Source organism: Pagrus major, chromosome 8 (genome assembly GCF_040436345.1).
Source record: "Pagrus major chromosome 8, Pma_NU_1.0".
In the NCBI taxonomy this organism is placed as follows: Eukaryota; Metazoa; Chordata; class Actinopteri; order Spariformes; family Sparidae; genus Pagrus; species Pagrus major.
This window is the reverse complement of record NC_133222.1, coordinates 12,351,482-12,378,830: the sequence shown is the minus strand read 5'-3', so window position 1 is coordinate 12,378,830 and position 27,349 is coordinate 12,351,482. Positions and strand designations below refer to the sequence as shown.

The 27,349-nt window shown below is 41.7% G+C and overlaps 5 protein-coding genes across 5 annotated transcripts; 2 read left to right on the top strand and 3 right to left on the bottom strand.

Annotated features, from left to right (window-relative positions):
* Positions 1-352: 352 nt before the first annotated feature.
* On the top strand, positions 353-2,898 carry gatd1 (glutamine amidotransferase class 1 domain containing 1). The gene is made up of 7 exons (XM_073471709.1): positions 353-505; positions 745-821; positions 1,821-1,926; positions 2,017-2,124; positions 2,209-2,300; positions 2,410-2,503; positions 2,597-2,898. The coding sequence occupies exons 1-7, from the start codon at positions 457-459 to the stop codon at positions 2,710-2,712; spliced, it is 642 nt and encodes a 213-aa protein (XP_073327810.1). The 5' UTR covers positions 353-456; the 3' UTR covers positions 2,713-2,898.
* Positions 2,742-7,789, bottom strand: chid1 (chitinase domain containing 1). Its single transcript, XM_073471707.1, has 13 exons — positions 7,532-7,789; positions 7,148-7,252; positions 6,812-6,955; positions 5,996-6,128; positions 5,865-5,909; positions 5,662-5,768; positions 5,515-5,576; positions 5,334-5,423; positions 5,127-5,228; positions 4,851-5,000; positions 3,844-3,924; positions 3,705-3,747; positions 2,742-3,577 (listed from the first exon to the last, which is right to left on the bottom strand). Exons 1-13 carry the CDS (start codon positions 7,685-7,687, stop codon positions 3,479-3,481), a joined length of 1,317 nt encoding a protein of 438 aa, XP_073327808.1. The 5' UTR covers positions 7,688-7,789; the 3' UTR covers positions 2,742-3,478.
* ighmbp2 (immunoglobulin mu DNA binding protein 2) lies at positions 7,726-14,659 on the top strand. The gene is made up of 16 exons (XM_073471706.1): positions 7,726-7,809; positions 8,931-9,013; positions 9,426-9,595; positions 9,688-9,883; positions 9,974-10,071; positions 10,249-10,412; positions 10,505-10,705; positions 10,784-10,931; positions 11,017-11,191; positions 12,098-12,280; positions 12,366-12,484; positions 12,562-12,656; positions 12,879-13,002; positions 13,087-13,908; positions 13,994-14,193; positions 14,393-14,659. Exons 2-16 carry the CDS (start codon positions 8,937-8,939, stop codon positions 14,585-14,587), a joined length of 2,967 nt encoding a protein of 988 aa, XP_073327807.1. The 5' UTR covers positions 7,726-7,809; positions 8,931-8,936; the 3' UTR covers positions 14,588-14,659.
* A 369-nt stretch (positions 14,660-15,028) lies between these two features.
* Positions 15,029-18,713, bottom strand: LOC141000914 (zinc-binding protein A33-like). Its single transcript, XM_073471801.1, has 6 exons — positions 18,321-18,713; positions 17,858-17,953; positions 17,454-17,684; positions 15,904-15,926; positions 15,707-15,825; positions 15,029-15,627 (listed from the first exon to the last, which is right to left on the bottom strand). The coding sequence occupies exons 1-6, from the start codon at positions 18,711-18,713 to the stop codon at positions 15,077-15,079; spliced, it is 1,413 nt and encodes a 470-aa protein (XP_073327902.1). The 3' UTR covers positions 15,029-15,076.
* Positions 18,714-19,274: 561 nt separating this feature from the next.
* Positions 19,275-27,195, bottom strand: rapsn (receptor-associated protein of the synapse, 43kD). The gene is made up of 8 exons (XM_073471288.1): positions 26,086-27,195; positions 25,159-25,497; positions 24,403-24,561; positions 23,505-23,603; positions 23,246-23,368; positions 23,100-23,153; positions 21,988-22,187; positions 19,275-21,735 (listed from the first exon to the last, which is right to left on the bottom strand). Exons 1-8 carry the CDS (start codon positions 26,308-26,310, stop codon positions 21,663-21,665), a joined length of 1,272 nt encoding a protein of 423 aa, XP_073327389.1. The 5' UTR covers positions 26,311-27,195; the 3' UTR covers positions 19,275-21,662.
* Positions 27,196-27,349: the final 154 nt, after the last annotated feature.

Below are 27,349 nucleotides of genomic sequence, written 5' to 3'. Positions count from 1 at the left end.
GCTTTTAAGGAAAAGTTCACCCAAAAATAAAAATTCAGTCATTACCTACTCAGCCGCATGCCGAAGGTCAGTCAATTTTTGAGTGAACTTAACCTTTAAGTGTCTCCCCATTTATGTTAAGATAATGATGTGTGGATGATCTTGTAACCAAAATAGTTAATCTTATCTAGTTTTTGTTGTATGTATCACAGTGTTTACCGAAGTTATCGTTTAAAAAATGAATTAAAAAAATATTTTTGAATTGTGAAACTGCAAATAAACATACCTGCCAGTTATTATCTGCCTGCCTTTGACAACGAACTTTTATTTTGAAATTGTTCGCCGGATGTTGTTGTCAGCTGACAGGACTTCCTCCTCGCGTTATTCCTCTTTCATGAATTCACCGACAATTATCTTCTTATTCGTTTCAAACAAGCTAGAAACATTTCATGCGGAGGGAACACGGATATAAATGAAATGTCTGCGAAACCAACTTGTTTGATAGTGGCGAGTGCTTCTCCACAAGGTGAGTCCACCGGCTGGTACCAGCTGTATCATCGTGTACTGAGAGGGATGGACGGCACAGTGATGAAGTGTAGTGTGGACTGTACTCACATAGTTTTATACTGGATAGTTACTCAGTTTTTAATTTAGTTAACCTGTTAGCTGTGGTCAAACATCATTTCCTAGCTATCTAGCTTAACAGCCGAGCTGCGTGTTGTTGACACTGAGCTCTGTGGTGTTTAAACTGTTTTGTTCCTTCAGGGGTGTCAGCAAAGTCTTTCCATCAGTCCTTCAGCCTCTGTTCCTCTGTGTTTAACCTCCAGACAGCCACACCTGGGGTAAGACTGTATTTATCGATCAAAGTACTCAACAGACTTGTTATTCTTGTACAGTGTGGTGTTATCTTAGTTAGGTAAAGGATCTGAATGTCTAGTTACTAGTAGCAGTGACCAATCAGGTCCAGCCAGTTCTGATGAAATTCAGATGTTCAAATGTCAATTTTTTTAAAAAAAAATCTTAAAAAGGTGATTTCACACAACTCTGCAGTCCAGTAGACAGTCTTATACAAGTTGACCTGTTATCTACCAGTGAAATAAAAATGCCTTAAAGGAAAAGTTCGCCCAAAACTTTCAGATTCAGTCATTACCTACTCATCCAGATGCTGATGGAAAGTTGGGTGAAGTTTAATGGTCCACAAAACACTTCTGGAGCTTCACTGCAAATCAGTGTTGCAGCATTTTCCTCAACAGCTGAAGCAGATGGGGACTTGAACTAAAAAAAAACAAAGAAAAAACGTAAAATGTTTCAATACAGCTCATCCAGCATAATCGAAGTCTCCATAAACCCTGAGATCCCAAATTAATTTGAAAAGACGTTATTTACACTCTTGGATTGCGGTCGGACTCGTGCACCCCCTTCAGACAGGGTGCACACTAACACTTTCAGCTTAGCAGCTCTCGTGAAGACTTGCACTTTAAAAAATGGCGTAAATAACGTCTTTTCATATCAATTTGGGATTTCTGGGCTTCAAGAAACTAAGATTACGCAGGAAGTCCCCATCCACGTCAGTTGTTTAGGAGAATACTGCAATGCTGTTTTGCTGTGAAGCTCCAGAAATGTTTTGTGGACTACAAGATTTTCCATCGGCGTAGAAGTCAGTAAATGATGACTGAATTTTCATTTTGTGGTGAACTGTTCCTTTAAAGCATTTCATTCTGTCAGAAAGTAGTATAAACAGACATGCTTTAAGCTATCCGACTCAAAATGTGATATGTTGCAGGTATGAATATTTAGAAAGAAACTTTATGGAGAGTAACAGTGTTTTTTTTTAACTGTAGGGGAAGCCAATAGACTTTATTGGAGTCGATGAAAGCACTGCTAGATGGGTGCAGGACTTCAACGTGAAACCCTACGCCACACCAGCCAAACTTGAATCCATAGATGGTGAGAACTTTAATTTCTCGCTCACTCGGCAGTTTTAATGTGTGCTGTTGGTTGGACTCTGCTCAGCTAAGTCATGCTGACCTTTCCCAGGTGCCCGATACCAGGCGCTGCTCATCCCGGACTGCCCTGGAGCGCTGAACGACCTGGCACACAGCGGCTCTTTGCACCGCATTCTCACACACTTCATCTCTCAGCAAAGTGAGTTTCAGGCTTATTTTTAAAAGCAGTCGGTTTGTTATCTGTATGTCCGGTGTAGAGACGTGTTCGTTCCTCTGTTTGCAGAGCCTGTTTGTGCAGTGGGACAAGGAGTGTCGGCTCTGTGTTGCGCCACTGAGGGACAGCAGTGGATCTTCAGTGGCTACAGCTTAACAGGGGTCAGTCTTCCTCAAATAAACCCAAAACATAAACCCAAATATCTTTGTGTGTTCAGTGTAATTAATAACAGTGTGTGTGTGTGTGTGTGTGTGTGTGTGTGTGTTATAGCCGTCAGTGTTTGAACTGGTGCGGAGGCCTGACTTTGCCAACCTTCCCCTGGTCGTGGAGGACTTTGTGAAAGACAGTGGTGGATCGTACACAGGTGAGCTCACCTGCAGAGCAGATACTGATTCAGTAAATACTTTTTTTACATTTTAAACTAAAACCCTCTCATGTTTGTCTCTTTGTTTTTCAGCAAGTCAAGAAGATGCTGTGCACGTAGTCATAGACAGACACCTAATAACGGGTCAGAACATGCAGTCTACGTCGCTTGCTGTGAATAATCTAATCCTGCTCTTCAGTGCCAAGTAAAAGGAAATGTTAACATCAAATTAAACGGCTTCGTTGTACCACATTTATATTCATGTAATTAAACATTCATCTCAGACAAATATTGGAAGATGCTGTGTCAGAACAGGTGTTTGGCAACACTGTAAATACAACTTTGTTACTTGTCAATGCTGTCGATACAAACATAATAAAAATCACACAATCAAATGTCTCGGGTTGAAGATTAAAAAAAAATAACGGGAAAACTTCAGGTGTCAGGAGCTGATGCAGTTTTGAGGATGTTCAAAGTCGGAGAAAGATGTATCTTCCCATCCGAGAGCAGAAATGTTTGTAGGCAAAACAGAAGATTTCTGGGTTTGTACTGAGAGGATGCTGCTGATGTTTGTGGCACGTGAACTGTGAAGGCCTCAGAACAAGAATACACCCCTTAATTCAAACCTCATATATATTGATGATCATGCACCATCTGTTGTTGAATGGAGATGTGTGACTGAACTGTACAAACTGAAATCTTACACAATATCATTCATAGAAAGGAATACAACATACTGAAGTGCCTTTCGTCTGCTGTTCCTATCATTTGACTCAAACAATCTCAGATTTGTTCTCGACCTGCGAACAAGTTGAGTATTAACCAAATTCTGTCAATGGCTTGTTTCAACGCTCCCTTTCACTCATTCAGAAACAAAACAAACAACAATTTCTGGTGCATCGTGCTCAGGGAAAAATGAAAAAATCCATGTGCTGATGATTGGGGGTCCACAGTCCTCACCATCAAGTCCGGTTCTCATAGGAGATCATAGAAATAATCCAGTCCTTGTCCCAGTTCCCATAAGGAAATTCCTGTCCCCAGTTCAGTAGCTAAAGAGATCCTCAGGTAGATTGACTGTGAAATAATTGAAATAAAGTTATCTCTACATGTAGAAGAAAACCTCATGAAAACATCACGTAAGTTTTAAAAATTCTCGACATTGCTCTTTGATAAACATACTCATGATGTGATAAAGACTTACCTTCAACGACGGATAGTACACCACGTGTTTAACTGCATTGTTTCTGAAATAGATGTGACAGATCTTGTTAAGAAATGCTGTTGGAAGTTGGAAGATTTCAGCCATAATTTGTTGACTCTAAGTGTCATTTAATCAGTACCTCTTGTAACTGAAATAATGCTCTCCAGAATATTCATCCCAGAGATGTTTTGGCCTGTATTCGCGCAAAATCTCGATGTACCTGCAGGAAATCAGAGACAAGTTTAAGACACTGCCGAAGTCAAAAAATGTAATCTAATTTGAATACTTTTTGCTTTGTAAGTTTACTTTCGGATCATTTCAAAATCATGGAAAAATCTGAGTTGCACATATACTCTTTACTGCACTTTACTCAAAGCGTTCAGAATCTACATCTGGTCAAATCTAACTACCCTCACAGAAACAGTACTGACCCAAACTACAGGTATACAGTCCGTGCTCTACAACATGTGGGATGTTGTTTAAAAAAAAAATGCAATTTCTTTACGGAAGAAATCAAAAATGTAATTGTACTAATCTGATAAAGTACTCACAGTTACATGTATTGTGTTACTACCCTGCATATAATACAAAACTTTCTGCCAAAAGTAGAAAAGTTTAGATTATTTCAGAAGACGGATTTCTGTATTTTTTTCTTTTGTTGCTCCTCATACTGGTTTGATGAAGGCAGGGCTTAGCTGGAAAAAGATGATGTCATGTTCTTACGTACCAATCATTGACAAGTTAAAAAACAGTTGCTGGGTTATTGAAAGTTTGATCAAACGTCACCCACTCAGGGATGCTTTTCCCCCCAAACTTTAACTTTGATGTTGCTTGTTTGGTCATGAATATTTTATGTCATAGAGAAATAGTCCTGATTTGATAGTTCTTGAAAGAGTTTTTTTTTTTTTTAAAAGGAGAACCACAGATCAAAGTCTGTTTACAGGATGTGGGGAGTGCTACTGCATATGTGAAAAAAAAGTTACATAAAGCATTTGTGGCTCCAGAGGAAGCGTTTTTATGAAATCTGATAAATTCTGATGTCTGAGGACGGACTCTGGAGCCCAACAATGTTCAGAGTACTCTTATCAAGTAAAAGTTTCATATGTTTCAAGAAATATTCTAGCAGTTGTCACAGCATTATCTAACCTTCCTCCGAGGATTGGCTCTGTTCCCTGGCTTGCAAAATCAAGGCCGTACAGATTGAGTCCAAGCAGGATCTTCTGCCTCCACTGAGCGTTGGGTGCGAGCTGGAGAACACAGTCTCTCACCCAGGGCAGGGGGGAGCTCGGGCCTGGCCTATTGAAGCAAAATATAATGCACATAACTCAGAACGTTGGCACTTTAGTGCTGTGAATCTCTGTGAAAAATATTTCCATTTGCACTACAATGAATCTGTGGACGTCACTTGTGTGTGATGCTCACCTGGCTCCGCTGGAGTAGTCGTATGTCATGAGGCTGAATCCATCCACTGCAGGGGCCAACTGCTCAAACTCCTCCCTGCCGAACATACCCGGCTGCCCCGTACTGAGTGATGGAAAAAAAATAGCAGAGGAAAGTCAGCTCCGGATTCTTTGATTTTTTTCTTTTTATTTATAAACTAAATGCATAAAGTAAACCAATTTCATTCACCTTGTCACAGCAGGAGGAATGACAAGAATACAGTCCAGTTTTTTAGCCTTCAAGGTCTCACAAATATGTTTCACCAAATGGACGAGCTCCCTGCACAGAGAGGAATTCGTATTTGAATCATCTCACACAAAGAAATTATGTTCCAAGTAGTAATACAGACGGTGTCAACAAAGTAACTCACTTCCGTTTGTTTCCTCCCAGCTGGCTCCACAGCTCCAAGGTGAAACCATCGAAACCTTCGGTCTGCAAGGCCACAGCTTCATTAGACACACGCAGGACAAACAACACTGCTGCAGGGGAGTTACAGGAAAACACAAAACTTGATTACCTTTGCAACATCGACCAGCTCACTCCCCAGCTCTTCAATTTCATCTTCGCTTCCCAGCACGGTCATGTAGTCCTGGTAAGACCAGCCGTCGAACAGCAGCCGAGGCACTGAGGGTAAAGAAGGTAAAATGACCAAACAATAGAGTCTTGAGTCTGAAACCACCATTTACAGAGCTGTGGGCAGTCAGCAGCACATGTACTCACACATCCGGACTTTTTTGTTAGACTTGCGTACAGATTTGACCCAGCCTGCGAAGACAAAAAACCCCCCTCATGTACATTAGTGATTCGTGGTGACGCTTTTATAACCAACAAAGACTAACAAAGACGTCTACCTGGGTCATGATCGTGGAGTCCAGTAACGTCAAACGTTTCAGGTCCCCGTCGGCGGAGCTGAAGCCACACTGGAGACACTGAAGTTAGTTTGGAGCCAAACGTTTTGGCGATATCATAGCCGTGGGAGTTCCACTGGAGGATGATAAAAATAAGACGTGTGATTTAGAGATATTAAGTCAAAACACCACCTACTGTATCTAAATATGTAGCTGCTGCGCTCATTCAATGAAGATTATCTTCAGATAATCAGCTGTATTTAATTATCAGCTGATAACTGATAATATAAATGTATTCCTGTATTCCTATTCTGCAATGAAAGGACAAACTTTGGGAGATTCATTTGGCTTCAGCTGAACTCACTGATTAATTTTTGTCCGCCACCTTTAAAGGTCCAGTACGTAAGATTTAGGGGGATCTACTGGCAGAACTGGAACTGTTATCATTTGTGTATTATTACCTGAAACTATGAATCTTTGTGTTTTCGTTGCCTGAGAATGAGCATATGGCACGTTGCACCGCCATGTTCCTACGGCAGCCTGTAGCGGACAAGCCAAACAGACGGCCTTTTGTGCTTTTCACATTTTAAGCAGCCGCGGTGAGGGTGAGGCGAGGGGTGTTTGGTTGGTTGCGATCTGGAACCACACCACGAGGAGCCACTAAATCCTACATACTGTACCTTTAAAGATCTAAAGATAACAGAGAATAACTGCAGGGACAAACTTCAGACTTGATCATATCTGGACTGTGGCCGACGTGTTGTCAAAACAGCACAGAGGGAGGAAGTAGACATGTTTGTGGCGGGATTTCAGACTTACAGGTGTGACATATCCGAGCACTTGTCCCTGAAATGTCTTCTTGATGTGAGCACAGTGCCTCTTCTCCTCCTTCACTATGTCTTTCCATTGCGGGTCTGACACAACAAGGCCTCTCTCCAACACTGACAGCTCAGCTGGAGATGTCTGAACAGAGAGGACCAGAGAGAGAGAGCAGCCCACTTCACTGACACACACTCATCATCATCATCATGACTGGAAACATGACAGGTGAGGACACAGGCCTCTGAGTCCAGTGTCACACCTGACAAACAGGGCAAGACCTGTAAGACCTGACAGCGCGCACACAGCTCAAGGTAAAGCCCTGAACTTACTCACCTCGGCCTCAGCTTTATGCGACTTCCTCGCATCAGTTTTTGAGAGTGTGGCACTGACCAACCAGCAGCATGAGATGGCGTGCAGCAGGAATAACGTCGTTCTCATCTCCAAAGAAAAAAAAAAAAAAAACGCAGTGAGAAGTGAGCAGTCAAAATAAAAAATGGGTTAGCTCAGGTCTGCAGGTTTGCAGTGCAAGTGCTTCCTTCCTGACTCAGATCTGGCAGATTAAAAACCAGCAGCATGTCCTCCTGCGGGGTACAAACACACGGAGCGACGAGCCCGAGCAGCTCCGACCAGCTGCTAACACATACAAGCCTGGATTTATCGCAAACAACCTGGATTTGACTGTCGAGCGATTGTGTGCCTGTTTGATTGACAACTTACCTCAACGTGTGTTTCTGGAGCGTCAACCCAGCGGGGTGACTTCCGCGTTGTGGGTTTTTCAAAATAAAATGAATGGAGAGGCGGGGAGTCTTCTGAGCAGGTAGGTGGCGGTGTAGCTAGCATGCTACAAGCTAGCACAATAAAAGAAGACGACATGACTCAAATAAACCCAGTGCAGTGATCCCACTGAGGATATTAATTATAAGAAACGTCCTAATTGTCTCCACATTTGTGTCTGCTGCTCTTCCGGTGTCATTAAGGATAGCTAACATTAATGGGTGAGCGTCACTGTGGTTTGCTAACTGTAGCTAATGTAAATTGAGTGTGTTGTAGCTAGCAAGCTAACATGTTAGCATTTAAGTCAATGAGGGAACTGTGTTGATATTTAACCTACACAGCTGTTTTCTTCTCATGTATTACCCTCAACCTCAACTACAGCTGAATATAATGAATATACATGAGAGGCAAAACTAGGAGTTGTATTTAACAAACATGTATGAGTGTGTGTGGATTGTGGGATCCACTTGTGGAAGAAGTATCCAGGTTTTTTACTGAAGTTAAAGTACCAGTGGTCTACCACAAAGACCTCCATTCAAAGTTTTACTCAAATATATCAGCAAGTATCACAAGTGGTAAAACTCGTTGTTTGTATGGAGGGTTTAAAGAGACAACATTAAATATATAAATTAATATGTAAATACCTAATCATATAACAAAAGGCTTAAATAAATGAATGCATATTAATTATCCTTTTAATTTAATGCTTAATTGTCACCATAAATAAATAAATACATACAAAATTAAATGACACATTAAATATATATTATTGGATTTTTATTATTATCATCATTATTATTATTATTACTGTGTATGCAGGAATTTCATATTGGAGCTGCATTATTGAAGTAAAGCAAATTTGTGGACTCATAAGTACAATATTTGCCTCTGAAATGTATCAATCAGTCTCTCTTTATTTGCCAATTCACAACAAAACTCATCTCATGACACTTTGCAAACTCAGCAGGTCTAGATTTGCTAGACTCTACTTCTTGATTATCCTTGATGTAGTGTGTGTGTGTGTCTGTGTGAGTATAACGTAGCATAATATGGAAATACTCCAAGTTCTTCAAAAATGTACTTAAGTATAGTGCTTGAATAAATAGTTACATTCCTCCACTGGTGAGATTGACTTTTGTTAATGGAGGAATTAACCCATCCATAAATACAACATCTAGTTTTATCAGCAAATATGACCTGGTGTGTTTAACATTAAAAATTAACAGTAGTTAGTGAGCAGGACCTTTTCTAGTTTATTTTCCTTTGTCTATACTGAAGTGAAGTAGTGCTGACATGTTGGTAATGATCTGTGCTGTAACACTGATATTTTGGGTCTTTTTAGTGAGTGATGGCGGTTGAACAATTTGTGTCAAAGACACTCGAGCTCCTCCAGGAAGAGAGGGAGGCTGAAATAGAGGAGACCAGGTATGTTACATAACATCAAGAGTGTGACACTTTACTGCTATAAATCTGAAGCCTCCAAGCCAAAACTGAGATAACCCTGATAGCATCTTCAGTCTCATCATGAATTCATGTGGGATAAAGTTTAGATGTAGTCCAAAAAGACATTGACAGTGGTAATGCACGTCTTGTTCATGCTAAATTGAGTGCGTTCATTCAAATTCATATATGTGTGTTGGTGCAGTTATAAAGATGACCCACGTGACTTTGAAAGACCTGAAGAAATTAGGCTTTGAACGTGACAAAACTCTTCCGCAGCCACAAAAGATATCATACAACTGTTATTTATAGGCTCAGTAGTAGTCCCCAAGACAAGAAAACTGACTGTGACATAGCTTTCACTATGAAATAACTGCGTCTTGTTTGGTTCCTGCAGGATATGGCAGGAGAACGTCTCTCTGAAGGATCTTCAAAATAAAGGAGTTTGCCTGCTGAAGTTGCATATAGGAAGTCAGTCCACAGGCCTGTATGGTCGCACCATCGTTGTCCTTGAGCCAAGAAAGCATCTTGGTTTCTTATCCCTGCCAAGCAACAGCTTTGGACCTGGTGAGACAGGAGATCTGGATAAAGATTTATTCTTTTTTTTTTTTGTGACTTTCATATTTTGCTTAATGTGACATTAATGTCTTTCGCTACAGGGGACATAGTTGGCTTGTATGACACCGGCGGATGCACCGCAGACTCACAGATCAGCACGGGAATAGTGACGAGGGTCAGTCAGGCTGCTGTAAGTGTGGCCTTTGACGATTCGAAGGATGGCCTCAGCTTTGATACAGATGCTCTTTACAACCTCTTAAAGTTGGCAAACGATATCACCTACAAACGAATGAAAAAGTGAGTCACATCTGTAAAAAACTCACTGTCATGTTTGTACTGAGCAGCAGGTAAGACAACTTATTTCCACTGTGTGTTTTGTGCTTGCAGTGCCTTGAATGCATTAAATGGATACGGCAATGGACCCGCTGGCAATCTGATAAATGTTCTCTTTGGAGACTCAAAACCGTCTTGTCAGTCACAGCCGAGTAAGTCACACTTTACAAAGCAGTTATCTATAATAAAAACAAATAGACCCTCTAATTGCTCTGTATTGTGCTTTGTGGTAGCTTTAATACCAGTAAAGTGATTTTAAAAATCTTGCAAATGAGCATGAATCACACACTACACAGACTAATTCTGGGTACTGTTTTATGTTTCATCAGATGAAGTTGAATTCTTTAACTCGAACCTGGATGATTCCCAAAAAGAAGCTGTGACATTTACTCTGTCACAGAGGGAACTGGCTGTGATTCATGGACCACCAGGCACTGGGAAAACCACCACAGTGGTGGAGATCATCCTGCAAGCAGTCAAACAAGGCCAAAAGGTGCAAGAAGTTGTTGTTTTTATTAGTGTTAATGTGAATATTTTTGTGTTCTGTCATTGTCTCAGTTTACACAGGATCATTTTCATGTGCAGGTCCTGTGCTGTGCCCCGTCTAACGTGGCTGTGGATAATTTAGTGGAGAGGTTAGCCCGGTGCAAGGCAAAGGTCCTGAGGCTGGGTCACCCTGCCCGATTGCTGGAGTCCATACAGAAACATTCACTGGACGCCATCCTCGCTCAGAGCGACAACGCAAACATCATCACCGACATCCGTAAAGACATCGATAAAGCCTTTGTGAGTATTTCAGTCCGTGCTTCTGCTTGTATTTGTGCGATCTTGAATGCCTTGTAATATATATATATTTTCTTCAAGATGGGAATGAAGAAGATGCGTGAAAAAGGAGAGCGGGTGAACTTCAAAAGGGAAATCGGGGAGCTACGAAAAGAGCTGAAAACCAGGGAGGCAACAGCCATCACCCAGATCCTGAAAGGGGCTGATGTTGTGTTAGCAACCAACACAGGTCAGTCCTGAGTAAAGAAAATGATCTTCAGTTGTTATTCACTGATGATGAAAGGCAATCAGAGAGCACTTGTCTGTGTCTGCAGGTGCTTGTCATGATGGACCTCTGAAGTACCTGCCAGCAGAGCACTTTGACTGGGTGGTGATAGACGAGTGCGCTCAGGCCCTGGAGAGCAGCTGCTGGATCGCCCTGCTTAGAGCGCGCAAGTGCATTCTGGCTGGAGACTACAAGCAGTTACCACCTACGATCAAATCACAAAAGTAAAGAACAGGATTTTTATCTTTGTATGCAATCATACATTAATAATATGATAATATTTGTGACACCGATTTATTTCTTCCTTAAACCCCCTGAGTATTTCCCTATAAGGTTAAATATTTATGACTAATAGAGCTGCACGATAAGTTGACTAATTCATTAGTCGGTTGATTGACCGAAAAACAATCACCAATTATTTTGATAATTGACTAATTGTTAAAGTAATGTTTTTAAATGGCAGAAAAGGCTGTTTTTCAGCCTCTCAAAAATATGTCAATTTCCTGCTTTTCTCTTTTTATATCATATTAAACTGAATAGTTTTGTGTTTTGGACTGACAACGCAAGACATTTATGTACATCACCTTGGACTTTGAGAAACAGGGATCAGCATTTTTCACTGATTTCTGACATTTTTAAATACCAAATCACTAATTGCTTAATATGGAAATTAACTGGCAGAAAATCAATAATAAAAATAATCGTGTGCAGCCCAAAAGACTAAATCAGAGTTAAATTGATTCGATTTGATCTGATTAAATTCAGAAAAATAAACATCCAGAGTTTAATCCTCTTTAAGAGCTGTATCGTAGGTGGTTGAAAGAGGAATAAAAGAATCCATCTATGTCAAACTGGAACGACCATCTTTGAACAGAGGAGCTGGCCTACGACATTAGTCATCACCCACCTACAATGCAGTACTGAGTTCTCTCCCCAGACAGCTTAACAACCATTCACACCTTGAACCCAACGTGAAGGCCGGTCGGGTCAATGACCCACAAGTGACTCTGAAAACATAGAAATCTTTCATAAGAAATAAGAGAACTCTTCTAGCTTTGATTGATAAATATGTTGTCAGGTCCTTTGGTGGGATCTTGTCTCATTATGTTTTACTGTTTTGTGCTCCACAGGGCTGCATCCAAAGGCCTGTCCCTCAGTCTTATGGAGAGACTTATCCAGATGTACGGGGACTCAGTGGTCCGCATGCTAACAGTTCAGTACCGCATGAACAGCGCCATCATGGAGTGGGCCTCCAAAGAGATGTACCAGGGCAGACTAACAGCTCACAGCTCTGTAGAGAGGCATCTGTTAAAGTGAGTGTGAGCTTGCAGATGAATAATATCTCCGTTTTTATACTTCAGTGAATTCTAACTCCCTAAAACGGTCTTTGATCAAAAGAGATCTACCAGGAGTCGGCTGTGTTGAAGAGACCAGCACACCGCTGCTTCTCATCGACACTGCAGGCTGCGGTCTGAGTGAGATGGAGGTCACAGATGAGCAGTCCAAAGGCAATAAAGGTTAGTCATTTTTTATTTAAACAAACAATTGTATTACAGTGAGTGCGATGAGGGATCTAACAGTACTTTATCCTCAGGTGAGGTAGACATCGTTGAACTGCACATAAAGGCCTTGACTGAAGCTGGGCTTAAAGCTAAAGACATCGCCGTCATTGCTCCATACAATCTTCAAGTAAGTCACTGCTTTAAGGAACTGTACCATAAAATATATGCTAACTCAAGAGCTACTACTGTACTGTGTCATGGCAATAATGCAAAACTTTATTTAAACTATATTCTTGTATAGAAAGATCTACACTTTCATAGTAAAATCCCAAACATAGAAAATGTAATTAACAGTTGTGTCCCAGAATAACTAAGTGATGTGATATTTGATGTTTTTATCTCTGTTAAGGTGGATCTTCTGCGTCAGAAACTCTCTGCGAGGCATCCAGACCTGGAGATAAAGTCAGTAGATGGATTTCAGGGCAGAGAGAAAGAGGCCGTGGTGTTGTCTTTAGTCCGCTCCAACAGAAAAGGTAGTTTTTTGTGTCTATTTCTGCCCCACCATAACCGTTATCTGCATTAATTTACACACTTAATTTTTCCTTCTTGTATTTTAGGGGAGGTTGGATTTCTGGCAGAGGACAGGAGGATCAATGTGGCTGTTACGCGTGCGAGACGTCACATCGCTGTAGTGTGCGACACACAAACAGTCCAGAATCACGCCTTCCTGAAATCCCTCATCAGTCACATGACTGAGTTTGGCGAGGTCAGAACAGCGTTTGAGTACATCCAAGACATCGTGCCACAGAACTACACCCGCGACCACAAAGACGCGAAGAACAACACATCTGCCAGCAGCTCATCCAAACAGAAGGGTAAAGACCAGCCTCCCAGCAAGGCGAAGCAAGGACAAAAGAAGCCCTCTGGTAGCAGCGGTATTGAAAACACTGCTCATGCTAAGCACAGTAAGTCAGGCATAACAGCACTGACAGAGGAGGAGCAGAATAAGAAGAGAGACAGTGAGATCAGAGAGCAGGTGGAGAGCTTTCTGAAGGATTTAAATCGGACTGAACTACAGTTTCCATCATCGTTTAACTCTCATGACCGCCTGCTGGTCCACCAGATCGCTGAGGAGATGGGCCTCGCGCATGAGAGTAAAGGCGAGGGGAAAGACAGGTGTATCACTGTGTCCAGGCCTCTGGAGTCAACACCAGCTGAGGAGCCAACACAAGAAGAAACAAAAGAAGAAGCCCATGAAGAGGAAACAGTCCCAAATCCTCAAAGAGAGCCTCCGTGTCAGCCTCCGTTAGACTTGAAAAGTTTGCACTTGGAGCGAATGAAGAGGGAGCAGCAGAAAAGGGAAGAAAATATTCAGCAGAAAAAGCAACAGAACAACATCCCAGCAGCTTTGTCATCAAAGAAACCCAAATCAGCTAAAGGTTTGTCGTAGAAACATCACATTTTTAAGTGTTTCTGTTGCCCGTCTGCTCCAATATGTTTACAATTCAACCATGTCTCTCCCAGGAAAGAGCCGAACGAAAGCGGGCGCCTGCGACATCGCTGCTGCCGCTGCTCCGGAGGATGACTTTGACGCACTTATCGACGCCGTCAAGAAGGCTGAGAGCGTGTGCAGTTTCGTCAAGTGCAAAGCTTCTGTGCTAACTCTTGGACAGCTTTGCCTGTTCTGCAACAGGCAGTATTGTCTCAGTCATCATATACCAGAGGTAAGACAGGAACAGACTGCAGCAGTATTTGTTTGGGTTTGCGTCTTTATCAGGCTATGTAGCTGTGATTTACCTGATATGAAGTACACAGACTTATAAAATACTTTCCTAAGTGACAGCTTAAAACACGAGACATTTTTACATTTTTGTGTTTTGTGTTTTCTCTGATCTGATTGTCGTGTCGTAAACTCTTTCTCAGGTGCACGGCTGTGGAGACAAAGCCAAGTCTCACGCTCGGATGAGAATAAGCAAAGAAGGCGTTCTTTATGCCGGGAGTGGGAAGAAAGACAAGTCCATGGATCCCAATAAGAAAGCCTACCTGCAGAGGAAACTGGACTCTAAACTCAAAGATATGGCGTCACAGAGGAAAACAAAAAAAGAGGACAGTAAATAAAACCAGATCGACTCTATGAATGAACAGAACTGAAGACTTTGATTTGAACATGATTAAACATTTAAAATGTGATACGTTGGTAGTCGTCTTGTTTGATAAATCTACAGTATGATGCCTTTTGTAATGTTCATTGGATATAAGTTATAAGTCGCTAGCTGCATGAAACTGCTCACAACAAGGTCTGTGTGTTATCTTGAGTAGCCAGGTCATAATTTCTGGGAAGTGACATTTCTGTTTGAGTTTTTCAAATGGATTTTCTTCGCGCTTTGAGCACCACAAGCTGAGAGCCCTCTAGTTCTGTTATATTCAAGAGAAGGCAGACATCTCTACGGCTGCAACTCACACCAAAGAGTTAGATGGATAGATAGCACTACAGATAAGAGAAGTATGTGTACTTGATTCAGGGGTTAACTGCCCCTTTAAACTGCGACTTGTCTCTTGTTTTGATCAGCTTTAGCAGCTATAAGACACTCATACTGAGCTGTATGTCTACTGTACATCCACTTTTATTGTCTGAGGACAGATGGTCAGTGGGCTGGAGGTTTTCCCGTCTTCACACAACCCAGGGGAGAAGTACGGGAAAATCCTCTCTGTAAATTTCTCACTGAATGTGTGTATTGTAGTCGAGTCAGCAGCGTTGATGAAAACCACCTTTCCTTTGTCACAGTCCAGTTTGACAGTAATCTTCCCAGGCTTCTGCTTCAACGCCAGCTTGGTGGGAGGCGAGGTCTGAGCCCAGAATGAGTCTCCATTGCACAGGCCGATCACCCAGAAACCCTCGGCGGGGTTGAGGAAGACGGTGCTCTTCCTTTTGATAGACTCTCTGGCCACTCCGATGTACCAGTCTTTGCCTTGGCCCACCTCGACGGTCCAGCTGTGCTTCCCAGATTTGAAGCCGGTGGCTCCAAGGACACACACACTGCCGGTGCAGCGCTCAGGGTTGTCAGGTAGGGGCTGCTTATTGCTGTACTGTACACAGGTCAGCTCTTCAGATAACTTTAAGTTGGACTGGGCCGTGTTCGGATCCAGAGTGATGGGAACTGAAAGTGTAGACAAAGTTCAGTACATTGAAAACAGTTTACAGTAAACTTTAACTTCAGCCACTGTCTTCTTACCCACCATATTTGACAATGTTTGCCATCTTCTTCCAAACTCCATACTTGAGTGATCTCACATGCTTTGCAGTGTTAATCAGGATATCTCTGATACACTCAGGCTGTTGAATGGTGCATTTGGCCCTGAAACATGTAATGGTTACGACATTGCCATGTGGAGACAGTTTATACTAATTGGAGCAGATGGGGAGATGTACATACCTTTTTTTTGTCTGCTTGTAGTCCTGAAGTCACAAAACGAAAGTGAAGAAAGGCATCTTATTAACAAAATGTGAATATGCACGTCACATGTAGGTATACGGCTATTGGAGATAGAGTAACGCTGGCACAGTGACTCCAAACCACAAAATTATATAAATGGGCAAAGGTTCGATCCCAGTTGGATGTTTGTCAGGTCAAAATGTTTAACAGTGGTCACCATATAGTATACTGCATCAAACCCTCCCAACAAGTGGGAATACAGAGACAAGAGTACGAACAAAGATGAAAGGAAATATCAAAATATTTAACAGAACAAAATGTATTTAAATGTATTTAAACGCTCTTCGCCTACATTATATTTTTACCTCCACCAAGGAGGTTATGGTTTCACCCATGTTGTTGGTTGGTTTGTCAGCAGGATTACACAAAAACTACTGAACGGATTTCCACAAAGCTTGTATGGAGGATGAGTCTCAGTGCAGAATAGACCCTGTTAACTTCTGGATCCAGATAAAGGGACGGATCCAGGCATATTTCTCACTTTCTTCAACATTGCAAGATTTTTTTCCTTAGGAAATAATGCATGGATCTTGAAAGAAATCAGGCGTATTTAGGTGGCTGGTATCTAGGAGTACAAAAGGGGACCATCGGGCCTTGGCAGAGGTATGCGCTCTTCTGAGCAACATTGTAATTTAGCCATGCTAGCAGCGTGGCTGGGATGGCAATGTCAACCAGTCTGTTGACTCAGACTGAGATTTCATCATCCCAAGGGGAATTCCTTTGCACAGGAGGGTAACCATCAGACAGACAGTAAACACAACAGACAGTAAACACAACAGACAGTAAAAAACACACTACCAAACAACAATTACAATCCACACTGGGGCCTGTTGGTGAACCACTTTGGTCCAGACTGGAAAATATTAACAACTATTTGATGGATTATCTTGAAATTTGATCCCCAGACAAATTATCTTGACAACTTTGATGATCCGCTGACTTTCAGTGTGTTTAACGTATAAACTGCAAAGCTAATAACATTCCAACAGCCTGAGATGTACTTTGTGCTAATTAGTTAATATGAGCCTGCTGCCGTGCTAGACTGACAGAAGGAGCATGTTAAACATTATACCTGCTGAACATTAACATGTTAGCATTGTCAGTGTGAACATGCTAGCATTCTGATGTTAGCATTTAGCTCAACGCACCTCTTCTGCTGTTCAGCTTCACAGAGCTGCTAGCATTGCTGCAGACAGAGTGTGTTATTTTAATCAGCATACACTAAAATACATATATGTAACAGTCAAGACTACAGCCACAGATGGACTACCTGTCATCACACAGCACTTCAGCCTATCGGTGCATATATATTGAGGAGTGGTGACCATTTTTTAAACATTTGGATCTAAAGGTGGGATGCGTGGGATTGAAATCTTGTCCACTTCAATAAATTAGTAGTTTGGAGTCAGTGCTGGTGTTACTCTTATCAAGGTTGAGAGAGACTTCCATAATGTTGTGTTGTGTTGTGTAAATAAAGGTTGTACATTTACCTTTAAAAACAGTAAGTCCCTCACTGTGAGGGCCGTCTCAATATCACTGATGGTGGAAGACATAGTTTCGATCTGCTCCTGGATGGTTCTCAGCTTCTCGCACATCACCTGCTTCTTGATTTCTTCTTCCTGTTTGAGCACCTTCAGTCTCATGTTCTCCTCCTCAAACAGGAACATGTGAAGCTTCTCAAACTCCTCCTTGATTGCTTTCTCACTTTGATAAGCCTGGGTCTGTAATGTTGAGGAGGCTGGTCATTCTCAGCAGTAAACAAAAGGAATGTTTGTGTGCATCTGTCAGCATGGCACTTTCTGGGAAGTGATTAAAACTAGTCACACTCGTTAGATAAAGGTGTGAGTAGAGGACGTGTCATGGGTGATGACAAGACGACTGTAGTAACTTTTACCTGAATATGGGTCTTTGTTTCCTCCCATTGCTCCTTTGTCTTGTTCAGCAATCTGAGCTTTTTCCTCAAGGCCTCCAGCATGGCTGTAATTTCTTTCTAAAACATTTATAGAAGAATCACGAGTTAAAATTTGGAGCTGAAAGCGTTTGTTTGTGGTCAGAAAATGTATTAACAACTCTCTTGATTGTCTATTTTCTGCTTTTCTGTTGAATATTTTTGTAAAACTACATTTCTTTACATTTAAATGAAGATGTCTCCTTGGTCAATATTTTGATATTTCTACTATAGAGAGGAAACATTTGACATATTAATCCCCCTCTACGTCTAAAAAAAACCTCCACCCACAGTGGAAAACAACAGATCTTTGCTCTCACAGATAACTTATTGAATTCTGCGTTTGGTGTGTTGGAGTGTATGTACTGTAAATCCCCTTGTTATTTCCAAGTTTCTATTTTTACTCTACCTTCTTCTGTTCGGCCGCCTCCTCCACCGGACAGCACTCATGAACTCTGTGCTGTTTTGATGTCTGGCAGACGAGACAGATGAGCTCTTCGTCATTCTGACAAAAAATCTTCAGCTTCTCATTGTGAAGACAACAGGTTTCTTCATTCCTGTTGGTCCTTCGCACCTGAAATGTGTCGGCAGCTATCTTTAGAGCCAAGTTGATAGGAGGCCTCCCAGGGACGGCCACAGTGCGACACACAGGACATTCTCGACATCCTTTCCATTCCCAGAAAGCCTGTAAACAAACTCTGCAGATATTGTGGCCACATTTTAGGAGAACAGGAAAGGTATAAATGTCCGAGCATTGAGGACAAAGTAAGTCCGCCTCAGAGAGCGAGCCCGTTGCTGCCATCAGGTTTGAAGTGCTCCTGTCAAGTGAGGTTACTGGAAAGCTTCCCTTCCTGCTCTTCAGGTAGTGACTGTAGGTGGTGCAACCCAGAACGCATGGTTGAAACTTCTGTCAATGCTGGCAAACGAGTACTACTGGTTCACCGCGTATCATGTGTCCTATGTACTTCATGTACACCTGTTTTTATAAAGTGATGGAAGAAGACTGATATTCACTTTCAGTGTCAAAATTAGTGAGAAAAATAAATAAACAGGGCTCCAGACTAACTTCTTACACTGCTGCGCCTAACTTTTTCATTTAGGAACACTGGCACATAATTAAGGTGCACCCAATAATACATTTTAATTAAATTTCTAATCACAGCATGTAAGAGAGGAAATATGTTCTGTGGGCTAATATTGTTTCAGCTGTCTACATACCCAGTTCATGTTTGTTAAAACATATTTTATATCATCACCTGCTGACCTTTAGGTGCACCACCTATGGCAATGCTGAGTCACACCTGTTTAAAACATTTATATACAGTATATCATGGAAAAAAAAGAAGGTAGAGCTACACTTACATTCATTTTCAACGCACTTTATTTTCCATTTTCCATGTTTCCATACGCGACACAGTACCATGGTTTGACTCAATGCATAAATATATTAACAATGCATTTTAGTCAGACTCTAAATCAATAAAATCACGGTTATATCAACACGATGTCTAGAAAAACATAACAATTCTACAAGTATTTAAATGTTTTATTACTGCATTAATCCTCTGAGGAAGGCAAAACTTAGAGGCAAAAACAGAGGTAGTTTAAACCATTAAAGATGAGTGGCTGCGCTGTCAGTAAAATCGTATTTATACCCCAGAACCAAGAGTAAAAAGTGTCGAGAATATCTTTGCTATACATCGATCGTACTACAGGTAAACAGACATAGAATCAGCATTATTTTGGATGCAGAGACCTCAGACAGGTGCTGTTCAGGAGTGAGGTCAAAATGAAAGAAACATAAGTGCTTGTGCAGTAAAAGTTAATTGGGTCTCTCTCTTTTTTAATGCAGTCAACTTACTCACATGTTGAACAGAGAGAGAATCTAAATACTTAATATTTTAAAGCTACAGCTATTCGTCAAGTTTGATTATAAGTGTTTCTAAAGAGCTCAAAGGGCAGCACCAAAGTCTACACATTGCAGTGTGTTTACACGTCTTGGGGAGTAAAACTGCATATGTGAAAGTAGTATAAAGCCTTTCGTGGGTCCAGAGGAAGCTGCATGTTATCTGATAAATTGCCTCCAGTGATGTCATGCACACTCTCTGGATTGCATTGTGGGTAATGTAGGCGACAAGTTCTAAAAAGAAGAAAACGTGGAATAAAAAAAAGGCGATGTCTCGTTCTGCTGTAATGATTTTGATAATTTGTCTTTAAACTGTCCATTATGAGTCCAACAGTGCTGTTCAAAGCCTGGTGCCTACATTACCCACAATGCAATTTAGCTACTGAGTGACATCAATTGAGGCAATTACATGCAGCTTCCTCTAGCGCCACAAAAGGCTTTCAGCTATTTTTTTGACATAAGCAGTAGTTATTTCCACAAGTAAAATGAGTGAAGTTATCCTTTTATAGCTAAATATTTTGTCCTAGCTGTACCAAACTTTACCGAAAAGAAATTTAGTAGGAGATTAAAGTTTTTGTGAAAAACATTGTTTAAGCCAGAATGATTTTAACTGAAAAGGTTTTGTTTTTTGTTTTTGTTTTTTTCAAATCACAAAATGTTTAAAACAAGTTGAACTAATATATAAGGGATATGAACGATAAAAGCAACTGGATATTAAGAAATACTATAATTAACAATTCTGAAATAAGTAAAAACAGTTTCATGGATACATAATCTGATGTAATCCAATTGTGTTGCTTTGCATTGTGAGTAAAACATGCAACAATAAATGATGTGATAGCTCAGGTTTACAATGCCTCAGCAAGTAAATCATCTCAATCCCACTATTGAGATTTTACCATTAATTAATATTTACATACGACTACAAATATGAAAACACTAGATTAACACAAACTGTATGCAACTCCTCTAAATAATCATCTGATGAGTGTGATTGGTCAAAGAAGACCCTTTCCCAATAGGTTTCCTTCTCAACAAAATCATGTTGATGTCACACTTAAGAGTAAAACATTTCCAGAAATGGACAGAAAAGGAATTTCTATGAACACAATGTGTGTTGATCCTGCTCCTTAATCTCACTGAAAAAGGAGAAAAAACAGCTGCATGAACCTGTTTTGTAAAGACATACTAGTTTCTGAATGGTTAAGAGATTTTCATTTTTTTTTTTTTTAGGTTTTACAAAACACCTCAAACTTTCAAAACAAATTAACATGAGAATAGTATGTACATGAATACAATAATAAATATACCATGTATGAAATCAGGTAAATTCAGAAAATGGCTCTGTGTTGTGATAAAAAATAAATCTGAAAACAGTTGAGTATGTTGTGAAAAAAGGTAATACAACAATTCCTGTGACTAAGATTAAAGAGTTATCACTGACTTTAATAAACAATTCTAATGCATTAAATAGCAAGTACAAGTTATAAATGCTCTTCGGACGGTCCATGTTCCTCTTGATTTAAATTCTGCAACAAACGGCCAGTCGTCAGAGACAATGTAGGTTCTTTCTTCTTCAGCTTATATGGAGATGTAACGCTGTCAGTTACACCTCCTCACTCAGACTGATGTCTTTCAATAAGGTGGACGCCTTGATTGTGTCCTCAGAGCCGAACTCTGCGACACTCTGGGTTCGGTTCAGCATCCTGTGCACAGAGCAGTGGATTATTACTCCTCAAACATCTTCGGCACATCCTGAGGCTGCCTGCTGCTCTCAGATCAGTCAGGAGCCTGCGAGGCTTCGCCCTGTGTCTGCAGATCCAACGCACAAACACAGTCTCACAATCACACAAATCCAGGCTTCATGGAGGACTTGAAACATTTAGGACAACCCTTTGTCCCGTTTGTCTGCAGACACCTGAAAGGATGAAACAGCTGAGTGTCAACGGCTTTACGTCAGCATGTAAATATGTTGAAAATAAAGAATATTACAGGTCGTCTTTGACTGGATTTCTCTTTAAAACAGATCAGAAACAAGCATTTCTTTTACACGCAAAGTTATGTGCGAAGAACATCAAAATCAAAATTACACCTAATCATTTGTGTTGTCTCTCAACTTAATGTGTCAAAGACAATGAAAGGTGACAGTACAATGCGCTAAAACACCCACTTGAGATGGAAGATGTGGGAACAGGGTAAGGCCTGCAGTTTTTGGTCCCTGTCCCCGATGGACTCTCCACACATGCCGCAGTAGAGCTCCAGCTCCTCGACACACTGCAGGAACTTCACCACCTGCTCTCTGAGCTCCTCCTGCTGCCCCCGGCTTCGATAAATCCCTTCGCTCAGGCAGTGCACCTTCAGCGTACACAGCTTCAGATAGATATCAGAGGAAGACCATCAGCGTCACATGTAGACTGTGTTTGTGTGTAATATACTAGCTCGTATGATTTACAAAGGTTCTGTGTCGGACTGCAACAAATGATTATTCTCATCATTGATACATTTATAGATTGTTACCTCCGCCATCATTTGTTGGTTCGTTGGTTTGTCAGCAATATTGCGCAAAAACTACTAAACGTAATTCCACGAAAACTTGGATGGAGGAAGAGTCTCTGCCCAGAACAGACCCCATTAACTTTTGGTGTGGATGTGGATAAAAGGACGGATCCAGGCATTTGTTTTTCACTTAATTAAACATTGAGAGATTGCTTTTTTGACATTTTTTTCCATAATTTATCAGGGAATAAGGATCTTGATGGGAAAAATCAGGCATATTAGGTGGCTGTATCTATGAGTGAGTATAAAAGGGGACTGTTGTACCTTGGCAGAGGTATGCACACAATATCTGATCAGCTCTTTAATTAAGAGGCCTTGTTATGAATTCAAATCCCCAAAGACACTTGCAGACATTTTCAGTTATGCTGCTGATGAGATGTGCTCAGGTTGGGGTTGTGCAAAGCTCAGCAGAGGTTTACGTGAGGTCATCGTGTACTCATACTAATGACAAAATTGTAAAGTGCCCCACAAGTAAAACTAACAATTATCTTGTGTGCATACGATAAAAAATGTAATCTTTCGGGACCTTGAAGTATTTTAAAATTTTTATACATACAGTACATTTTCCTGGTGCATCATTTCTGCTCATTAAATTACTAAAATTATTATTTCATTATTAAAATAATTTCTAAGTAATGTTCTGTTCATTGGCTTATCGATTAAAGGACTAATCTCTGCAGCTCTACTTGTGTGTTTTGTCTTGTGTCCTGTGCAAACACCAGTTACCTTGTTTCCAATTCCATCAGCCAATTCCTGTGCTCGCTGCAAAGAATCAAGAGCCTGTAAAATAAGGAATGAGGGAGGGTGTGTCAGAGTTACCAGGTGAAACAATTTCGTTTTGCAAGGGGAATTTGTATTTTAATTATAGATACCTTGTCAAATTCTTTCTGCACAAGCCAACACTTTGCCACTCCCACATAGACGTGAGTTTGTCCAAGACGGTTTCCAATCTCAGTCATGATGGCCAGCGCAGACTCGTAGCGAGGGAATGCTTTCTAGATAGACGAAGAGAAACACCAAAGTAAAGCTCGGTATATAGAAAATATCCCAGACAAAACGTTTTAGTGAGAAAGCACAAAAATATATGAACTAATGAAACCCAACAAGTGTGCACAAATGGTGGCACCTTACATCAACGTCACGCCTGCAGCGGTGTATGTCTGCAAAGTTTAGTAGGCACAGAGCCTGCAGAGGACGGTCACCGTGCTGCAGAGCAATCTTCATCGATTCCTGTTGAAGAGCAAGACAGATTTTAGAGGAGAGAGTTTTTCTGACCTCCTCGCCTGCCGTACCAAAGCTCTGCTGAAATCGAATGACGGGAAATCATTTTGTATCATTTCTTTCCAGTTCGTTAGAGAGATAAAATCAAATTAAATTGGCAGTATAACACTATAAACAGCCATAAAAAATAATATGCATCCTAAAAGTTTCATTATGGATGCAACTATTTTAAAAGGTTGCTTTCAATTAAAAAACGGACAGCTGTATTTTATTACTACTTTCACAAAAGGGATGCACTTATTTCATTCAGCAGTGTATTTTCACATAAACCCGCGTGAGAGGCAGAACGTGACACGCTGTTGTTCCACCTTTAGGACTCCTCTCTTCTCTGGTATTGTAAATATGAGGAGATGTGTAAATTGTTTGGCTAAAAGCGTTTGGCAAATGTAATAAATCTGAAACGCATCCTGCTGTCTTGTTACTATACTTTTACACTCCAAGGCAATGACATCAAGATATTTTTCACCCTCGGTACATTATTAGAACACAGTGAAGACTAAAGCCACCCACTTCATTAACACTTTAAACCTCGGTGAGCATATTTCTGTCGAGGTCTAAGGCCTGGTGCAACACAACAACTGGCGCCTGCACCTGTCCAGAGAGAAACATCTACTGTATCTGCAGCTCGGACACCAGAACAGTCAAAGGCGTCGGGGGAGGAAACAAAAACTGTGACATTCTCCGCAGACTTATGTAAGTTTGTCTTTGTGGGATGCATCTCTTGTGTGTTGGTTATATAAAACAATACCTCACAGCATTCCATGGCGTCTGGCAGGCGCTCCAGTTTCCTGTAGGCGACAGACATGTGGTACTGGCTCATGGCTCGATACTTGAGGCTCCAACCTTTGCCATAGTCATTGACGAGCTCAGCTGCTTTGCAAGGGAAGAACAGGGCTTTCTCGTAGTCCTGTTGGCAGAGGTTATTGATGAGTAAGACCTCTGATGTCCAATTATTGCCCACAAATGGCAGCAAAGTCAGATGTCCAATTTAGATACTACTGACACAGACTTCTTGGTTTGTGTTTCCCTTCCTGTGTCCTGGAGAATCTTATCTTTCATCAGGCACATTATATGTTTTCTGTCATAAAATAACGTGACATACGAGTGCATTCCTCAAACGCTACTTCACCACAATCCCATTGAAACCAATCCTCCCCTGGAAGCCGAGGGATTACTCTTACAAATCTCCGATGTCAAGGGTACTACATAAGCCCCTCGCCAGCCAGCCGACTCACTCCGCCCTCGTTTTACAATGCCCCGCACTACATGAGCTAACCATTGATGATGTTTGCGTGGATGCTCTGCAGTGTTATCATACTCTGGCATCAGTATTATTAAATGTGCAAAACAGACGCACGTGCAATCCATTTAATGTTTTACCCGAGAGGTCTGTCAAAGTATTTTAGATCTTTTACAGCTCTGACTCGTTGTCTAAAATATCTCATATATAAATAATTTAACAGACAATGACTTAAAAGATGTAGAATTTGCTGTGCAGAAGTACCTTCAGATGGACGTAGATGTTTCCCAGACTGCAGCACACTCTGCACTCCAGCATCTTGTCGTCGTTGTTGTGTGCGTAGCGCAGGGCCTTCTCGTAGCTCTCCAAAGCTTTCTGGAAGACACTGAGGCCCAGGAAGGCGTTGCCCATGCTCAGACACACCTGGCCGTTGAGCTGCAGGCTGACGGTGGTGCCCTGCATGTTTAAGCAGGTCTTGCAGTAGGACACCGTCTTCTGGAAGTCGCACAGCTTCTCGTTGCTGCGCGCCAAGTTCAGGTATCCCTCCGTCAAGTAGTCGGGGTCCTCCATCTCTCTGGCCGTGTCGATTTGATCGAGAGCGTACTGCAAAGAGAGGGTAAGGTGAGGGACAACTTGCAGGAAAGTTGATTTAAGTTAGAGGCTGGATAAAAGAATAAATAAAAGACCTAAGGCCTCTGCTTTATAAAGTCCTCGTTAAAGCTGTGTGAAAGAGAGTGGGTGCCGCTTGAGTAAAGATAATTATGTCAACAAGACACCCCACACTGATACTCAGGTTGCAGGGCACTTATTTACTCTGCATCGCATGGAAGCCACAAATTAACCCATGCTTCTCAAGATCACTGTAAATGGAACCAAGGAGGTGACTTTTGACCTCCTTGCGTTCAATAATCACTGCTAAAATGCTGCTGCAGCATGAACTGTAGCAGACATGATGACATATAAAATTGAGTGGCAATACAGTGGCATTCAACCTCTCTCTCTCTCACACACACACACACACACACACACACACACACACACACGCTACAGCTGGTTGCATAACAAAATATGATCAGCCTTAAAAATGTGAGAAATGTCTTAGTGTGAATTATTTAAAATCCACATGACAACACAGCTATTAAAACATATTTCACCCAAATTAAACCTTTTAAAATTGTCGGCTGTTCTTACCTTTAGCATATCTTTATATTTTCCCATTTCTGAGTGAGCTGTAATCAGGCACCCCAACACCCGAAACTTCCCCCCAGGATCTGAGGTCTTCTCCAGCACTTTTGTCCACACATGCAGGGCTTTGTCTGTCTGGTTGGACTGATACAACCTCAGGCCCTTCTCTATCTGCTGCTTGGTTTGGTCCTGGCCCATCTCTGGTGCAAGGCGCCTCATAAAAATATTCATTCGTTTAGGCCATGCAATTTCAGTGAGGCAGCAAGAAAGTAGATCCTTGCCATGCACAGTACAACTCCAAAGATGATCCCTTGAAGATGATCCTCCTGAGAGGGTCGGAGCCAGAGGGCCTACAGGATCCCGCTCTCTCAGCTCCGGCTGTGCTGAGACGGAGAGGAAACTGGATCCACCGAAGTAAAACGGCAACACAGCAAGACCATTATCACCAGAGAGAGCTGGAGAAATACCTTCCCCATTTAACCGTGTGAAGATCCCTCGTTCAAAAAATTCGCCCTCAGATTTCCGCTTGAAAAATGCCAAAGAAACACGTTTCCCACCGGAGTGCTAGCAGCGATATCCCAGAATATCTACTCCCTCCACACCCCAGCAAGAGGAATTCTCAGCACCGACCCCCTCCACCTTCCTCCTACTGCTGGCGCTACAGCAGATGGCCTTGTCACTCTAGACCATGTGTCCCTTCAGGAATTCTGTCCTGCCCTAGGCAAGCAGTCCCAAGGTCACTACAGCTCCTAGCGATCTACCTTCACACCAACCCGCACTCGCTGAAACACTGGACTGCACATTTTTACATTACAACCCTCTGGAGCGTTAAAAACACATCCACAAATGGATCCCAGCGGACTCTCACATCATGTGGGGGTGTGAACTGCGATACAGGGGCTATAAACAGCTTTATTGCCCAACATTAAGGGACTGCATGTCAGATGAGGCTAGTAGTGGCCGTCAGTTCCTATTGGGAGTTCTTATGGAGGCGCATATGTGCCCCCAGAAACCCCCACCCTTCATCTTGGCGTCAGCAACTGATGCTTAGAATAGTTCACAAAGTCTGACATGTTACTGGGTTTGGGTTTCAGCTGCACAGCCTCCTGCAGCACATCAATGGGATCAAAGTTCTGGCCTCTCTGTAGTAGCTTTCTCTCCTTCAACCCCCCACCCCCCCCACCCCCCGCCAAGGACAAAACAGGCACCTTTATCACCTCGCCATTCACAAGATGCATTACCAAAGATAAATACTGTTGGGAGTTATGTC

Coding starts and splice junctions, on each gene's coding strand:
- chid1 (XM_073471707.1), bottom strand. CDS start 7,687: ATGTCGTCTTCTTTTATTGTGCTAGCTTGTAGCATGCTAGCTACACCG. Junction 6,956..7,147: donor CGCATAAAGCTGAGGCCGAG/GTGAGTAAGTTC, acceptor CTCTCTGTTCAG/ACATCTCCAGCTGAGCTGTC. Junction 5,577..5,661: donor AGCTGGTCGATGTTGCAAAG/GTAATCAAGTTT, acceptor GTGGCCTTGCAG/ACCGAAGGTTTCGATGGTTT.
- LOC141000914 (XM_073471801.1), bottom strand. CDS start 18,713: ATGGCAGCAACGGGCTCGCTCTCTGAGGCGGACTTACTTTGTCCTCAA. Junction 17,954..18,320: donor AGGCGGCCGAACAGAAGAAG/GTAGAGTAAAAA, acceptor TAAATGTTTTAG/AAAGAAATTACAGCCATGCT. Junction 15,927..17,453: donor GGGACTTACTGTTTTTAAAG/GTAAATGTACAA, acceptor TTGTGACTTCAG/GACTACAAGCAGACAAAAAA.
- gatd1 (XM_073471709.1), top strand. CDS start 457: ATGTCTGCGAAACCAACTTGTTTGATAGTGGCGAGTGCTTCTCCACAA. Junction 1,927..2,016: donor CAAACTTGAATCCATAGATG/GTGAGAACTTTA, acceptor GACCTTTCCCAG/GTGCCCGATACCAGGCGCTG. Junction 2,301..2,409: donor GTGGCTACAGCTTAACAGGG/GTCAGTCTTCCT, acceptor TGTGTGTTATAG/CCGTCAGTGTTTGAACTGGT.
- ighmbp2 (XM_073471706.1), top strand. CDS start 8,937: ATGGCGGTTGAACAATTTGTGTCAAAGACACTCGAGCTCCTCCAGGAA. Junction 9,014..9,425: donor GCTGAAATAGAGGAGACCAG/GTATGTTACATA, acceptor TGGTTCCTGCAG/GATATGGCAGGAGAACGTCT. Junction 12,281..12,365: donor GTAGAGAGGCATCTGTTAAA/GTGAGTGTGAGC, acceptor TTTGATCAAAAG/AGATCTACCAGGAGTCGGCT.
- rapsn (XM_073471288.1), bottom strand. CDS start 26,310: ATGAATATTTTTATGAGGCGCCTTGCACCAGAGATGGGCCAGGACCAA. Junction 23,369..23,504: donor GCTGCAGGCGTGACGTTGAT/GTAAGGTGCCAC, acceptor TCGTCTATCTAG/AAAGCATTCCCTCGCTACGA. Junction 21,736..21,987: donor TCCCACATCTTCCATCTCAA/GTGGGTGTTTTA, acceptor TCATCCTTTCAG/GTGTCTGCAGACAAACGGGA.